This window comes from Macaca nemestrina, chromosome 9, assembly GCF_043159975.1.
Source record: "Macaca nemestrina isolate mMacNem1 chromosome 9, mMacNem.hap1, whole genome shotgun sequence".
NCBI lineage: Eukaryota > Metazoa > Chordata > Mammalia > Primates > Cercopithecidae > Macaca > Macaca nemestrina.
This window is the reverse complement of record NC_092133.1, coordinates 111,351,611-111,369,710: the sequence shown is the minus strand read 5'-3', so window position 1 is coordinate 111,369,710 and position 18,100 is coordinate 111,351,611. Positions and strand designations below refer to the sequence as shown.

The window sequence follows — 18,100 nt, the reverse complement described above, 5'->3', positions numbered from 1 at the left end:
TGGCATGTGATGGGTCTGCTCCCTGTTCAACTTCTGCCATGATTGTAAGTTTTCTGAGGCAGTTGACCTGGTAAATGAGATGGCTGCTAAGTGAGTAATGGTTGAGTTGTGTATACAGTGCAGATATGCTGAACAAAGAGATGTTTCATATCCTGGGTGAGATGGAGTGAGATAGCATATTTTTGTATGTGTATGTGTGAGTGTGTGTGTGTGTGTGTGAGTGATTTTTAAACTTTTAAAATATATTTAGGGGTTACATATGCAGATTTATTTATTTATTTACTTACTTATTTATGTATTTATTTTGAGACAGAGTCTCGCTCTGTTGCCCAGGCTGGAGCGCAGTGGCACGATCTCGGCTCACTACAAGCTCCGCCTCCCAGGTTCATGCCATTCTCCTGCCTCAGCCTCCTGAGTAACTGGGACTACAGGCACCCGCCACCATGCCCGGCTAATTTTTTGTATTTTTAGTAGAGACGAGGTTTCACTGTGTTTAGCCAGGATGGTCTCGATCTCCTGACCTCGTGATCCACCCGCCTCAGCCTCCCAAAGTGCTGGGATTACAGGTGTGAGCCACCGTGCCTGGCCCCAGATTTCTTTATTATTATTGTTATTATTTTTTATCATACTTAAAGTTCTGGGATACATGTGCAGAATGTGCAGGTTTGTTACATAGGTATACATGTGCCATAGTGGTTTGCTGCACCCATCAACCTGTCATCTACATTAGGTATTTCTCCTAATACTGTCCCTCCCCTTGCCCTCTACCCCTACAACAGGCCCGGGTGTGTGATGTTCCTCTCCCTGAGCCTATATGTTCTCATTGTTCAACTCCCACTTATGAGTGAGAACATGCGGTGTTTGGTTTTCTGTTCCTGTGTTACTATGCTGAGAATAATGGTTTCCAGCTTCATCCATGTAGCTGCAAAGAACATGAACTCATCCTTTTTTATGGCTGCATAGTGTTCCATGGTGTATATGTGCCACATTTTCTTTATCCAGTGTATCATTGTTGGGCATTTTGGTTGGTTCCAAGTCTTTGCTATTGTGAATAATGCCACAACAAATATATGTGTGCATGTGTCTTTATAGTAAAATGACTTAAATCCTTTGAGTATATACCCAGTAATGGGATTGCTAGGTCAAATGGTATTTCTAGTTCTAGATCCTTGAGGAATCGCCACACTGTCTTCCACAACGGTTGAACTAATTGACACTCCCACCAACAGCATAAAAGTCTTCCTATTTATCTACATCCTCTCCAGTATCTGTTGTTTCCTGACTTTTTAATGATTGCCATTCTAACTGGCATGAGATGGTATCTCATTGTGGCTTTGATTTGCATTTCTCTGATGACCAGTGATGATGAGCTTTTTTTTCACTTTTGTTGGCCACATAAATATCTTCTTTTGAAAAGTGTCTCTTCATATCCTTTGCCCACTTTTTGATGAGGTTGTTTGATTTTTTCTTGTACATTTGTTTAAGTTCTTTGTAGATTCTGGATATTAACCCTTTGTCAGATGGATAGATTGCAAAAATATTCTCCCATTCTGTAGATTGCCTGTTCACTCTGACGATAGTTTGTTTTGCTGTGCAGAAGCTCTTTAGTTTAATTAGATCTTATTTGTCAATTTTGGCTTTTGTTGCCATTGCTTTTAGTGTTTTAGTCATGAAGTCTTTGCCCATGCCTATGTCCTGAATGGTATTGCCTAGGTTTTCTTCTAGGGATTTTATGGTTTTAGGTCTTACATTTAAGTCTTTAATCCATCTTGAGTTAATTTTTGTATAAGGTGTAAGAAAGGCATGTGGCTAGCCACTTTTCCCAACACCATTTATTAAATGGGGAATCCTTTCCCCAGTTCTTGTTTTTGTCAGGTTTGTCAAAGATCAGATGGTTTACATGTGTGGCATTATTTCTAAGGCCTCTGTTCTGTTCCATTGATCTATATATCTGTTTTGGCACCAGTGCCATGCTGTTTTGGTTACTGTAGCCTTGTAGTATAGTTTGAAGTCAGGTAACATGATGCCTCCAGCTTTGATCTTTTTGCTTAGGATTGTCTTGGCTATACAGGCTCTTTTTTGTTTCATATGAAATTTGAAGTAGTTTTTTGTAATTCTCTGAAGAAAGTCAATGGTAGCTTGATGGGAATGGTATTGAATCTATAAATTACTTTGGACAATATGGCCATTTTCACAATATTGATTCTTCCTATCCATGAGCATGAAATGTTTTTCCATTTGTTTGTGTCCACTCTTATTTCCTTGAGCAGTGGTGTGCAGTTCTCCTTCAAGAGGTCTTTCACATCCCTTGTAAGTTGTATTCCTAGGTATTTTACTCTTTTTGTAGCAATTGTGAATGGGAGTTTACTCATGATTTGGCTCTCTGTTTGTCTATTCTTGGTATACAGGAAAACTTATGATTTTTGTGCATTGATTTTTTATCCTGAGACCTTGCTGAAGTTGCTTATCATCTTAAGAAATTTTTGGGCTGAGACGATGGGGTTTTCTAAACATACAATCATGTCATCTGCAAACAGAGACAATTTGACTTCCTCTCATCCTATTTGAATACCCTTTACTTTTTTCTCTTCCCTATTTGCCTTGGCCAGAACTTCCAATACTATGTTGAATAGGAGTGGTGAGAGAGGGCATCCTTGTGTTGTGCTGGTTTTCAAAGGGAATGCTTTCAGTTTTTGCCCATTCAGTATGATATTGGCTGTGGGTTTATCATAAACAGCTTTTATTATTTTGAGATACATTTCATCCATACCTAGTTTACTGAGTGTTTTTAGCATGAAGGGGTGTTGAATTTTATTGAAGACTTTTTCTACATCTATTGAGATAATCGTGGTTTTCGTCACTGGTTCTGTTTACGTGATGTATTACGTTTATTGATTTGCATATGTTGCAACAGCCTTGAGTCCCAGGGATGAAGCTGACTTGATCATGGTGGATAAGCTTTCTAATATGCTGCTGGGTTCAATTTGCCAATATTTTATTGAGAATTTTTGCATCGATGTTCATCAGGGATATTGGCCTGAACTTTTCTTTGTTGTGTCTCTGCCAGATCTTGGTATCAGGATGATGCTGACCTCCTAAAATGAGTTAGGGAGGAGTTCCTCTTTTTCTATTATTTGGAATAGTTGTAAAAGTAATGGTACTAACTCCTCTTTGTACTTCTGGTAGAATTTGGCTGTGAAACTGTTTGTCTGGTCTTGAACATTTGTGGTTGGTAGGCTATTAATTACTGCCTCAATTTCAGAACTTGTTATTGGTCTATTCAGGGATTCTATTTTTTTCTGTTTTAGTCTTGGATCAATGTATGTATCCAGGAATTTATCCATTTATTGTAGATTTTCTATTTCATTTGCCTAGGGGTATTTATAGTATTCTCTGAGGGTAGTTTTTATTTCAGTGGGATCAATGGTGATATCCCCTTTATCATTTTTTATTGTGTCTATTTGATTCTTTTCTCTTTTCTTCTTTACTAGTCTGGCTAGCAGCCTATCTATTTTGTTATTCTTTTCAAAAAACTAGCTCCTGGATTCACTGATTTTTTGAAGGATTTTTTGTGTCTCTATCTCCTTCAGTTTTGCTCTGATCTTAGTAATTTCTTGTCTTCTGCTAGCTTTTGAATTTGTTTGCTCTTGCTTCTCTAGTTCTTTTAATTGTGATGTTAGGGTGTTGATTTTAGATCTTTCCTGCTTTCTCTTGTGGGCATTTAGTGCTATAAATTTCCCTCTAAACACTGGCTTAGCTGTGTCCCAGAGATTCTGGTATGCTGTGTCTTTCTTCTCACTTGTTTCAAAGAACTTATTTATTTCTGCCTTAATTTTGTTTTTTACCCAGTAGTCATACAGGAGCAGGTTGTTCAGTTTCCATGTAGTTGTGCAGTTTTGAGTGACTTTCTTAATCCTGAGTTCTAATTTGATTGCATTGTGTTGATTTCCATTCTTTTGCATTTGCTGAGGAGTGTTTTACTTCCAATTATGTGGTCAATTTTAGAATAAGTGCAATGTGATACTGAGAAGAATGTATATTCTGTTGATTTTGGGTGAAGAGTTCTGTAGATATTTATTAGGTCTGCTTCTGTAGATGTTTATTAGGTCCAGAGCTGAGTTGAAGTCCTGAATATCCTTGTTAATTTTCTGTCTCATTGATCTAACATTGACAGTAGGCTGTTAAAGTCTCCCAATATTATTGTGTGGGAGTCTAAGTCTCTTTGTAGGTCTTTAAGAAGTTTCTTTATGAATCTGGGTGCTTCTGTATTGGGTGCATATGTATTTAGGATAGTTAGCTAATCTTGTTGCATTGACCCCTTTACCATTATGTAATGCCCTTCTTTGTCTCTAAAGCCTGTTTTATCAGAGACTAGGATTGCAACTTCTGGTTTTTTGTTTTTGTTTGTTTGTTTTTTGTTTTCCATTTGCTTAGTAAATCTTCCTCCATCCCTTTATTTTTAGCCTATGTGTGTCTTTGCACATGAGATGAGTCTCCTGAATACAGCACAGCAATGGGTATTGACTCTTTATCCAACTTGCCAGTCTGTGTGTTTTAATTGGGGCATTCAGCCTGTTTACATTTAAGGTTACTATTGTTATATGTGAATTTGATCCTGTCATTATGAAACTAGCTGGTTATTTTGCCCATTAGTTGATTCAGTTTCTTCATAGTGTCAACACGTACAGATTTCTTACATGTATATATTTCATAGTGTTGAAATCTGGGCATTTAGTGTACCCCTCACCTAAATACTGAACATTGTACTGAATAGGTAATTTTTCAACCCTCCCACATTTTTTAGTCTCCAGCAAAACCTGTGGATTGACTCATCCTGCTTTCCACAGCTGGTACTCACACACACCACTGGGGAAACTGAGGGTGGAACCACCCACCTTCTGACATCAGCACCTGCACATGTGCTTTGGGGGGCTGAGGAGTTTGATCTATTCCACCCACTGCTGCTTTCTATTTTTCCACTCTGTGTGTCCATTGTACCTACAGTTTAGCTCCACTTATAAGTGAGAACATGAAGTTTTTGATTTCCATTTCTGAGTTATTTCACTTAGTATAATGGCCTCCAGTATAATCCATGTTGCTGCAAAAAACATGATTTCATTTTTTATGGCTAAATAGTATTCCATAGTGTGTGTGTATACACATACCTACACCCACCCATCACCACCTCCACATACACCACATTTTCTTTATCCATTCCTCTGTTGATGGACACAGGTTGATGATTCCATATCTTTGCTATTATGAATAGTTCTAGGATAAACATATAAGTGCAGTTATTTTTGTGTATAATTATTTTTCCCTTTGGGTATATATCCAATAGTGGGATGGCTAGATCAAATGTTATTTCTATTTTTACTTCATTGAGAAATTACCATCTATTTTCCATAAAGGTTGTACTAATTTACATTCCCACCAACAGTGTATAGTGTTCCCTTTTCTCTGCATCCTTGCCAACATCTGTTGTGTTTTGCCTTTTTAATAACAGCCATTCTCACTGGTGTAAAATGATATCTCATTGTGTTTTTTATTTATTTCTCTGATGATTTGTAAGTTTGGACCTTCTTTCATAGTTTGTTGGCTGCTTCTGTGTCATTGTGTTTTTTATTTGTATTTCTCTGATGATTTGTAAGTTTGGACCTTCTTTCATAGTTTGTTGGCTGCTTCTGTGTCTTCTTTTGAAAAATGTTTGTTCAACATTTCCCTTGCTCACCTTTTAAATGTTTGTTTGTTTTTTTCTTTGTTAAGCTGTTTGAGTTCTTTGTGATTCTGGATATTAGCCCTTTGTTGGATGCATAATTTACAAATATTTTTTCTCATTCTGTAGGTTGTCTGTTTACTCAATTGATTGTCTCCTTTGTTGTACAGAAGCTTTTTGGCTTAATTAAGTCCCATTTGTCTATTTTCATTTGTGTTACATTTGCTTTGAGGACTTGTTCATAAATTCTCTGCTTAAGTCAATGTCCAGAAGAGTTTTTCCTAGGTTTCTTCTAGAATATTTATAATGTCAGGTTTTAGTTTAGGTCTTTAATCCATCTTGAGTTAATTTTTGTAAATGGTGAGAATTATGGGTCCAATTTATTTCTTCTGTATATAGCAATCCAATTTTCCCAATGCTGTTTATTGAATTAGGATACCTTTTCCTCAGTGTAAACTTTTGTTGAATTAGTCAAAAATCAGTTGATTGCGGGTATATTGTTCTTTATTCTGTTCCACTGATCTATGTGTCTATTTTTTTTTTTTTTTTGAGACGGAGTCTCGCTCTGCCACCCAGGCTGGAGTGCAGTGGCCGGATCTCAGCTCACTGCAAGCTCTGCCTCCCAGGTTCACGCCATTCTCCTGCCTCAGCCTCCCAAGTAGTTGGGACTACAGGCACCCGCCACCGGGCCCGGCTAGTTTTTTGTATTTTTTAGTAGAGACGGGGTTTCACCGTGTTAGCCAGGATGGTCTCAATCTCCTGACCTCGTGATCTGCCCGTCTCGGCCTCCCAAAGTGCTGGGATTACAGGCTTGAGGCACCGCGCCCCGCCTATGTGTCTATTTTTATACCAGCACCATGTTGTTAATTGCTTAGTCTAGCCTTATAGTATAATTTGAAGTCAGGTAATGTGATGCTTCCAGCTATGTTATTTTTGCTTAAGATTGCTTTGGCTATTTGGACTCCTTTTTTGATTCCACAATTATTTTCTCGAATTCTATGAAAAATGATGATAATTTGATAGAAGTTGTGTTCAATCTGCTGATTACTTTGGGTAGTATGGTCATTTTAATGATACTGTTTCCTTCAATCCATGAGTATGGGATGTTTTTCCATTTGTTTGGGTCGTCTGTGATTTCTTTCATTAGTACATTATAGTTCTCCTTATAGAGATCTTTTTTCTCCTTGGTTGAATATTCCTAGATATTTTATTTCATTTTTATAGCTATTATAAATGGGATTGCCTTCTTGATTTTGTCCTTGACTAAGTCATTATCAGTGTGTAGAAATGCTTCTGATTTCTGTACATTAATTTTGCATCCTGAAACTTTTCTGAATTGATTTATCAAATGTAAGAGGATTTTTTTTTAGTGAATTCCTTAGGGTTTTGTAGGTATAAGATCTAATAATCAGTGAACAGGGATAATTTGACTTCCTCATTTCTAATTTCGGTTCCTTTTCGTTTTCTCTTGCCTGATTGCTCTGGTGAGGACTTCCAGAATTATGTTAAATAAGAGTGGTAAAAGTGGGCATTCTTGTCTTCTTCCAGTTCTTGGAGGGAATGCTTTCAACTTTTCCTCATTAAGTAAGATGTTTGCTGTGGATTTGTCTAATATTACCTTTATTATGTTAAAGTATGCTCTTTCTATGCCTAGTTTGTTGAGGATTTTTATCATGAAGGGATGCTGAATTTTATGGAATGCTTTTTCTGTGCCTATTGAAGTGATTATATGGTTTTTGTCCTTAATAATGTTTATGTGATGTATTTTGTTTATTGATTGATTGTTCGAGAGTTTTAGCTTTTTCTGGTTCAATCTTGAGTGTTTGTATGTTTCCAGAAATTTATTTATTTCCTCTAGGTTTTCTAGTTTGTGAGTGTAGAGTTGTTTATAATAGTCACTGATGATATCTTGTATTTCTGTGAAATCCATTGTAATATCTCTTTTTTCATTTCTGATTGCTTTTATTGAGCTCTTGTCTCTTCTTTTCTTGGTTAGTCTACTTAGTTGTTTCTCAATTTTCTTTACCCTTTCAAAGAACCAACTTTTTGTTTCATTGATAATTTGTATTTTATTTTGTTCTCTATTTCATTTGGTTCTTCTTTGATATTTGATATTTGATGTTTGCTTTTTTCTGTTAACTTTGGGTTTGGTTTATTTTTTTTCCTCCAGCTTTTTGAAGTGTGATGTTAAGTTATTAATTCGTGGTCTTTCTACTTTTTTGTTGTAGGCTTTAATACTATAAACCCCTCTTAGCACTGCTTTTGCTGTATCTCACAGGTTTTGGTATGTTGTGTTTTCATTTTCATTCATTTAATAAAATTTTAAAATTTATATCTTAATTTTTTCATTGACCCAGTGATCATTCAGAAGCATACTGTTTAAATTTCCATGTATTTGTATCATTTCTGAAGTTTCTCTTGGTAATGATTTCTAACACTATTCCACTGTAGTCTGAGAAGACACTTGATATGATTTCGATTTTTGAAAATTTGTTAAAACTTGTTTTGTGGCTTTGCTTTAACATGGTCTACCTTGGAGAATGTTCTATCTGCTTATCAAACTAAAGTATATTCTGTAATTGCTTGGTAGAGTGTTCTGTAAATGTCTATTAAGTCCATTTGGTCTAAAATCCAGTTTCAGTCCAGTGTTTCTTTGTTAAATGATCTGTCTAGTGCTATGAGTGTGATGTTGACGTCCTCCTCTATTATTGTATTGCTGGGTGTTTTGATGTTGGGTGCCCATGTATTTAGAATTGTTATATCCTTTGCTGAATTGATCTCTTTATCATTATATAATGTCTGTCTTTGTCTTTTATTACTGTTTTTGATCTAAAGTCTGTGTTATCTGATTTAACCATAGCTACTTGTGTTCCCTTTTGGTTTCCATTTGCATGGAATATATTTTTTACCCCTTTACTTTTAGCCTATATGTGTCTTTATTGGTAAGGTGAGTTTCTTATAGGAAGAATGTAATTTGATCATATTTTTTAATCCATTCTGCCAATCTCTATCTTTTAAATGAGCGTTTAACCTCTTATATTAAAGGTTAATATTGATATAGGAGGCTTTGTTCTTGTCATATTTTTAATTATTTTCAAGCTGTTTGAAATTTTTTTATTTTCTTCTCTTTTTGTCTTTGTGGTTTGATGAAATTCTGTTGTGATTCCATTTGATTCCTTTATTTTCCTCCTTTGTGTGATTATTTTATAAAAGCTAAGTTTTATATTTCTATATGTTTTCATAGTGGTGATTATCAACCTTTCATTCCTATGTCTAAGGACTCAGCGTTTTCGGCAGGACCAGTCCAGTCACGAAAAATTTTTTAAGTGTTTGTTTATCTGGGAAAGACTTTATTTTTTCTTGACTTATGAAGTTTATTCTGGCAGCATATACCATTCTTGACTGACAGATTTCTTTTTTTTTTTTCTCTCAGCACTTTGAAAACGCCATCTTATTTTCTTCTGGCCAGTAACTCTTCTGTTAGTCAGATGTGGTTTCCTTTGTAGGTCACCAGCTGATTTTTCTCTTTCTAACTTTAAAATTCTTTCTTTCACTGACTTTAGACATTCTGAATATATATGCTGTGGTGACTCCTTTTTGCAATGTATTTGCCTTGGGATAGGAAGTTCTCCGCAATTGTTTCCTTAAATTATTTTCTAAATTTTTTAATTGCTCTTCCTTCCTCATGAATACCAACAATGCATAAGTTCTATAGCTTTATGTAGTCCCAGACATCTCAAAGCTTTGTTCATTCTCTTCTATTCTTTTATCTTTATTTTTATCTGACTGGGTTATTTCAAAAGACCTTTCTTCAAGTTCTGAGATTTTTTTCTTCTATTTAGCCTATGATTGAAGTTTTGAATGTATTCACTATTTCCTTCAATGATTTTTTTTTTGTTCTAGAATTTCTGCTTGGTTTTATTTTATTTTATTTTATTTTTCATGGCCAAAGCCTTTTAGTAAAGAGAGTAATTTTATTTTGATAAAAAGTATATTTCAAAATAAAAACGTAATGTTAATAAATCCTAAAGCATCAAGTAACGTGAAAAGCATAGTAAAACTTGTGAGTCATGTAAGAGAAAAATGACTTGTACATCTATAAAACCAAAGAGATTCCATTATAAAGCTACTCGAATTGATAAAAACAGAGTTCAACAAAATGGTAGGATGAGATAAATATACAAAAATCAATAGCTAGCCTGTATAATAACAATAATATATTAAAATTATGATGAGAAAAGAAATAGCATGGAAAATATAATAATGGTAGGGAGCACAGTGGGATCAATATTTGATCAAATTAGTATAAAATTTATTTAGAAGAACAAAACATATAGAATAACACACATGTGCACACATACAGGCATATACGTTAAAGGCAAGAATAATGAGGACTAATTAGCCCTACCAGATCTTAGATGGTCTTATGCTTGAATAATTAAAGCAGTGTGGTATTGATGCAAAAACAGACAGATAAATGAACAAAATAAATAACCTTGAAATTGATCCTGGGCTCAAGCAATCTTCTTCCTGCTTCACCCTCCTGAGCAGCTAGGACTACAGGCTTGCACCACCATGCCAGGCTATTTTTTTTTTTTTTTAATTGTAGAGACAAGGTCTTGCTATGTTGCCCAGCCTGTGTCTCCAAAAGTGCTGGTATTACAGGCATGAGCCACTGTTCCCAGCCCTTCAATGTATCTTTTTTTTTTTTTTTTGAGACAGAGTCCTGCCCTGTTGCCCAGGCTGGCATTCAGTGTCATGATCTTGGCTCACTGCAACTTCCACTTCCCAGGTTCAAGCAATTTCCTGCCTCAGCCTCCCGAGTAGCTGGGACTACAGATATGAGCCACCACACTTGGCTAATTTTTGCATTTTTAGTAGAGGTGGGGTTTTGCCGTGTTGGCCAGGCTGGTCTCGAACTCCTGGCCTCAAATGATCCACCCGTGTTGGCCTCCCAAAGTGCTGGGATTATAGGCATGTGCCCAGCCCAATGTGTCTTTTAATTCTGTTATTGCATTTTAGGTTTTCTTGCATTGTTTTATTTTGGTGATCTTTATTTACATTCATGATTTTATCTCAAATTGGTATTCTCATATAATTTCCTGAACCTGTTTTATAGCATGATAATATAATCGTCTACTCTACTGAAGTTGCCAGTTTTGAAAATAATTTTTTTAGAGTTATATTTCGTAATTTTGGAGGTATAATTTCCTTCTTCCTTTATCACATTTTTTTTTTCTGTTTTATAGTCACCCTCACATTGGATTTTTGTGTGTGTGGGTAATTCCTCTGTAATTCTGGTACTTGATTGTCATTTATAATTTTGGTGTTTTTGTGAATGTTTTAATCTTCCTACATATTTTGGTGAAAAGTATGGAGAGACACTGCTAGACACTGTTGATTTTGTATTTATATTTAAGAACTTTTCCACTGTCCAGCCGTGGCTGACTGAGCCAATCCATTCTGTGTTTAGCAGTGTCTGATTAAGGTTTAGATACTGTTAAGTGGTTGTCTCAGATGTTACAGACTAAAGGGAGAATTTTATCACCATATGATATAGCTGGAGAGGTCTACAGTCATTGTTACTATTTTCAGCAGTGCAACTTAAGGATACTGTGTCCCTTCACGATTGTAAATATGGTATACAGAGTTTTGGTGTCTTAATAGCCAAAATAATACCATTAAGCACAGAAACATTTGAGCTGAGTTTAAGCCTGACATTGGAAGTTTTGATAAATTACTGAATATAATCCCATCTCCAGTCTACTCTAGACTATTCTTAAGAAATAATGTGTTTTAGTTTTCCAGGACAAAGCTGGTTTAGTCTGATTGTTTCAATGTAATTACTAATAGCAACCCTGTTGTTTTCAAGATTATCAAGATTTAGATGATAAATTATGTGGTCACTTTACTTTGAAGGATTTTATTTCTGATCTTCTTACAATCATATTACCCATGTGATGTAGATGCTTTCATAAATGAAATACTTCCTTACCTTATGCTTCCATTACCCTCTCTTGAAGATACAGCTGTCTCATCTTTATACCACAAAGAAAACTTCTGTTTTCAAAGATGTTTTTGTTAGGATTCATTCCCAATTCGTGTCCCAGATATTGAGGACAATTTCCAAAGCCTTACATGTTTTCATTATCTGTCTGCTGCCACCACTGTATTAGTCAGGTTTTCCCCCAGAAACAGAACCAATAGGATCTGTCTGTCTATCTGTCTATCTCTCTATCAATGTATAGATACATGTGAGGATATTTATTTTGAGAATTGGCTCACACGATTATGGATGCTGAGAAGTCCCATGATATGCCATCTGGGAAAGGTAATAGTGTAATTCAGTCTGAATCTGAAGGCCTGAGAACCAGAGGTGCTGATGGTATAACTCCCACTCCAAGGTCAAAAGCTTAAGATCTGGGAGGCCATTGGTTTGAGTCCTGGAATCTGAAGGCCCAGCAATCAGGAGCTCCAATTCCAAGGGCAGGAGAAGATGGATATCCCAGCCAAGAAGAAAGAGAGAACTTATTGTTGCTCTGCCTTTTTGTTCTCTTCAGGCCCTAAGTGATTTGGATGACACCTGTCTACATTGGTAAGGGTGGATCTTCTTTAGCCCATCTACTGATTCAGATACTTATATTTTCTAGAAACACTCTTTATAGACATACTGAGAAATAATGTTTTACTGGCTATCTGGTCATCTTTTAGCCCCATCAACTTGACACATAAAATTAACCATCACAAGCACCATTGTACTTAACAGAGCTGGTCAATCTTAGATCTCACAAATTCAAATGTTCACTCAATTTATGTGTGTTTTACCTCTCACCTTTCCCTATGGAATTCAGTTTGTGAATGTACTGTCTTCTGTGTATGCTTCATCCCATATTCTGAGATACTTTTTGACTCTTGGCTAACTCTCACTCTCATGATCTCAGTTTCAGTTACAGCTTTAGATAAAAGTCCGTGTCCTTTTTCTAACATTGGACCCATAGAGTCCCATCTACTTGCTGTGGCTAGTTTTAGCTACCCATTCTGGATTTTTTTTTTTTTTCCTCAAATAGACAAATTCAGACAAAGGAAATATGAGATTTAATGAAGAATTATTGTTTAAATAGATTTGTATTTTAATGAAACTAACCCATTCCTACCTAACTCAACCCAAGCCTTCTCTTACTTGGGCAGCAATTTAGATAATAGACTGAAGAGGCAAATTTGTAGTTAAGACTAGCTGCAATGATAGTAAAGATGTACTATGGGGGTGGGAGTGGTTCAGAATTGAAATTTTTTTTAGGCTATCGAATTGACAAGTCTTGATTAAACTGATCTGTTAAATCAGTGTTTCTCAACCTCTGCACTGTTGACATTTTGGCCCAGATTATTCCTGTTGTGAGAGGCTTATCTATGTATTGCAGGATGTTTAACAGCATGCCTGTTCTCCATCCACTAGATGCTAGTAGCGGCCCTCAGCTGTAAGAAAGAAAAACATAATTGAGCACTGCCAAATGTCCCCCTGGGGGGAAAAACACCTCCAGTTGAGAACTACTGTGTTAAATAAATGGCATATGCTTTGTCTTGCAAACTGTTACAGGGTTAGCAATAATTATTTCTATGATAATAAGTTTAAAAAGTAGATATTATTCATAATAATACAATGTTTTTATGCCTGAGGATTGCAAGGTTGGTTTAACACTTGAAAATTAATTAGTGTAATTCACTACATTAACAGAAATTGGCATACTTTCAAATAGTTGATGAGAATTCGCAATCTCTCTTCTGAATGTTTGTGTCGTACATCATGTTGTTCTTCTGTTTTATTTTCTCATCAAGTTTTCAGCATCCCCTACATATCAGGAATATTGATTTTGTTAACTTTTTCCTACCATATAGATGTAAGTATCTTTCCTAGACTCTTACTACATTTTGTTACACAATTAAAAATATTGTGTTATTAAATGTACCCATATTTCTTTTGTGAATTCAGGAATTCCTTTTTTATTTAAAAGAATCTTGTCCTTCCAAATGCTTTATAAAAATTATCCTATACATTCTGAAATTTTATTTTGTTTCACAGTTGGATCTTTATTGCAGTTGGATTTTATTTTTGTATTTGATATGTGATAGGGTATATAACCTGATTATGTGAGCTTCATTTATTAAAACATATTTACTACAATGAATATAAATGCCATTTTAAAATATCTTTTCCTTTTTATGTATTTCTATTTTAGATTTCTATTCTGTTTTATTGATACAGTTATCTATCATTGCACAAATACTTTGTTTTTAATACTTTAGTAAGTTTTAATGTCTTTATTTTCACTCTTCTATAACCTGCTTCTCCCTTAGTTGCCTTACCTGAATAAATACTATTAATAACTCTGTCAGATACTGCTTTAGTCCATCTGTGTTGACATAAGGAAATACTTGAGGCTAGGTTATTTATAAGGAAAAGAGGTCTTATTTTGTCTCATGGTTCTTTAGGCAGTACAAGAAACACGGTGCTGGCATCTGCTTCTGGCGAGGGCCTCAGGGAGCTTCTACTCGTGGAGGAAGGTGAAGTGGGAGCAGATATGTCACACGGTGAGTGTGGGAATGAGAGGGTAATGGGAGAGATGCTACACACTTGAACAACCAGATTTCACCTAAACTGAGTGAGAACTCACTTCTCCCCAAGGGGATGGTGCTAAACTATTCATGAGGGATCCTCCCGTATAATCCAAACATCTCCCAACAGGTGCCCCACTTTCAACACTGAGGATTACATTTCAACATGAGATGTGGAGGGGACCAGTATCCAAACCATATCAGTTATTCAATTGGAAAACCTTAAGAGTTTTTCTTGACTGCTTACTTTCTCTCACAATCCTTATTCAAGGCACTAGAACATTCTTTTCTTTCTTTTATCAAAATACGTAAAAAATTCCACCACTTTTCACCACCTCCACCACTTTCACATTTACCGTCTTAGTTTATTCTATTATCTTTTTTGTTGTCCTGGACTATTACAATAGTTGCTTGATCCCTCCTTTTCTAATCTTGATCACATAGCAGCCAGAGTGGTCTTCTTAAAAATATAAATCACATTCTCATTCTCTCCAACTACTTTCCAAAGAGCTGCAGGCTTAGCATACACATTGTCTGCCTTCCAAGTTATAGCAGTCAACAGTTCTACCAAATGGCATGTTGTTTTTATCTGTTCCTTTGCCTTTTAACAATCAAATGCTAAACCAATGCCACTAATTTAAAATTTATTGATTTAGGTAAGGGTATTCTCAGTGCTTCAAAAGCAGTGTCAAAATCGCAATGCCTTAATATAACTGAAGTTTATGTCTCTCTCATCTAATAGTTTAATGAGAGTCAGTGGATAAGTTTCTTATCCATAGAGTCATCTGGTTACCTAGACTCCTTCTATCTAGTGGCTACTTTCCATAAGGCTTAGGAGTCCTCCATTGCATCTTCCCAACTACTTGGAATGAAAATTTGTAGAGCAGGTTTTAGAGGACAGACCTGGGTGTGTGTGTGTGTGTGTGTGTGTATGTGTGTTGATTACTTTTTCATATACTTACTGGCCATTTGTATGTCTACTTTTATGAAAAAGTCTATTTTGGTCATTTACCCATTTTTAATTGGATTATTTGGGGTTTGGTGTTGAATTGCTTGAGTTCATTATATTTTGTTTTTATATTAATTCCTTATCAAATTTATGGTTTTCTGCCAATCCATAGATTGCCTTTTCATTTCATTGACTTTTTTCTTTGCTTTGCACAATTTTTTTTTTTTTTTTTTTTTTTTTTTTTAGTTCTTCACTACTCTGCAGAGGTTCTACTTGTTTATTTTTGCTTTTGTTGCCTGTGATTTTGGTGTCATACCCAGAAAATCAAGAATTATGTCAAGGAGCTTTTCCCCTATGTTTCCTTCCAGACGTTTTATGGTATTATGCTTAAAATTTTAATTCATTGAATTGATTTTTGTGTATGTGTCAAATAAGTGTCCAATTTTTTTTTTTGCATGTGGATATCCAATTTTCTCAACCTGATTTATTTAAGGAATTATGTTTTCTTCATTGTGTATTGTTGGCACCCTTGTCAAAGATTAATTGATCATATATGCCTAGGTTTATTACTGGGCTCTTCAACCTATTTGTTTGACCTATGTGTCTGTTTTATTATTATTATTATTTTTATTTTATGTGTCTGTTTATATGCCATTACCATACTGTTTAAATTTTATTTATTATTTGTTTTATTATACATTGAAATTTATAGCTGTATTTATTATGGGGTATGAAGCAATGTTATGATTTATGAGTATAATGTGGAATACTTAAAGCTAATTAACACATCTATCAGCTCAAATATGAACTTTTTTATAGTGAGAACATTTGAAATTTACTCTCATAGCAATTTTCAAATGTGCAATATGCTATTATATTCACCATGCTGTACAATAGATATCAAAGAAACCTTTATTCCTCATGAATAACTGAGATTTTATACTTTTTGACATCATCTCCTTATTACCCCCACCTGCAGCCTCTGCAGCCACCATTCTGCTCTCTTCTTCTATGAGTTCAGTTGTTTTATCTTCCACATGTAAGTGAGAACATGTGGTATTTGTCTTTCTGTGCTTGGCTTATTTTACTTAGCATAGTGTTCTACAATTCTATCCATGTCATTGCAAGTGACAGAATTCCAGTTTTAAAGGCTGCATAGTATTCTACTCTGTCTGTGTACTACATATTTCTACATTATCCATTCATCCATTGATAAACAGGTTGATTCCATTACTTGGCTATCATGAATACTGCTGCCTGCAGTGAACAAGGGAGTGCAGACATTTCTTTGACGAACAGGTTTTAAACTTTTGGGTAAATACCCAGAAATGCAATTGCCAGATCATATGGTGATTCTATTTTTAGTGTTTTGAGGAACCTCCATATTGTTTTTAATAGTGGATGTACTAGTTTACATTCCCGCTAACAGTGTACAAGAGTTACCTTTTCTCCATATCCTCACCAACATTTATCTTTGGTATTTTTGATAATAGACATTCTGACCGATGTGAGATGACATCCTAATTTGCATTTCTTTAATGATTAATGATGTTGAGCTTTAAAAAATATATATATATCTTTTCTATTTTTGTGTCTTCTTTTGAAAAATGTACATTCAGTCCCATGACCCGTTTTTTAAATCGGGTTTTCTATTTTCTTACTATTGAGTTTAGTTCCTTATATATTTTGTGTATTAAATCCTTGATGAATGTATGGCTTGTACATGTTTTCTCCTAATTCATAGGTTGTCTCTTCAAATTATTAATAGTTTCCTTTGCTGTGCAGAAACTTTTCAATTTTATGTAATCATACTTGTCTATTTTTACTTTTGTTGCCTGTGCTTTTGGGGTCAAATAAAAAATTTTTTTATCTATACCAATGCTGTGCAGCTTTTACTTTATGTTTTCTTCTAATAGTTTTACAGTTTCTGGTATTACCTTTAGATTTTAATGTGAGTTTAATTTTTGTAAATGGTGTGAGATAATGGTTCAATTTAATTCTTTGCTTGTGGGTATCCCATTTTCCTAACGCTATTCATTGAAGACTATCCTTTCCCCATTGTGTATTCTTAGCACCTTTGTTGAAAATCAATTGGCTATATAGGCGGGGTTCATGTCTGCATTTTCTGGCCTGTTCCATTGGTTGGTGTGTCTGCTTTTTTTTGCCAGTACCATGCTGTTTTAATTACTGTAGTTTTATAGTATAGTTTGAAATTGGGTAATAAGATGCCAACAGCATTGCTCTTTTTGTTGGTGATTGCCTTGGCTATTCAGGTTTTTTTTGTGTGTGTGTGTGTGTGTGTGGTTCCATATGAATTTAAAATTTTTCTATGTCTGTGGAAAGTGACATTGAAATTTTAATAGGATTGCATCGACACTATAGATTGCTTTGGGTAGTGTGGACATTTTTAAAAATCATGGGATATCTTTCCATTTGTGTCTTCAATTTCTTTCATCAATTATTTTATCATTTTTAATGTACAGGTCTTTTACCTCTTTGGTCAAACTTTTTCCTAATTTATTTTTTAAATAACTTTAAATTAGATCATTCTCTTCATTTCTGTTTTGGATAGTTCATTGTTAATGTATAGAAACACTACAGATTTATGTGTGTTAATTTTGTATTGTGCAACTTTACAGAATTCAACATTTTTTGATGGAGTCATAAAGATTTTTATGTATAATATTATATTGTTAACAAACAATGATAATTTTATTTCTTCCTGGTCTATTTGTATGCGTGTTATTTCTTTCTCTAGCCTAATTTATTTGGTTGGGACTTCTAGTACTAATGCTGAATAGAAGTGGTGAGAGTGGGCATTCTTG

The 18,100-nt window shown here is 34.9% G+C and overlaps 1 protein-coding gene across 12 annotated transcripts in view; it reads left to right on the top strand.

Moving 5' to 3' along the window:
• The window catches only part of LOC105479927 (coiled-coil domain containing 7), a 436,030-nt gene that overhangs the window by 172,114 nt on the left and 245,816 nt on the right, over nt 1-18,100 (top strand). For all 12 annotated transcript variants that reach the window (XM_071070238.1, XM_071070242.1, XM_071070239.1 and 9 more), the window contains one exon: nt 14,204-14,302. In XM_071070238.1, the coding sequence (XP_070926339.1) occupies nt 14,204-14,302 (99 nt within the window). The remainder of the gene's footprint in view (nt 1-14,203; nt 14,303-18,100) is intronic.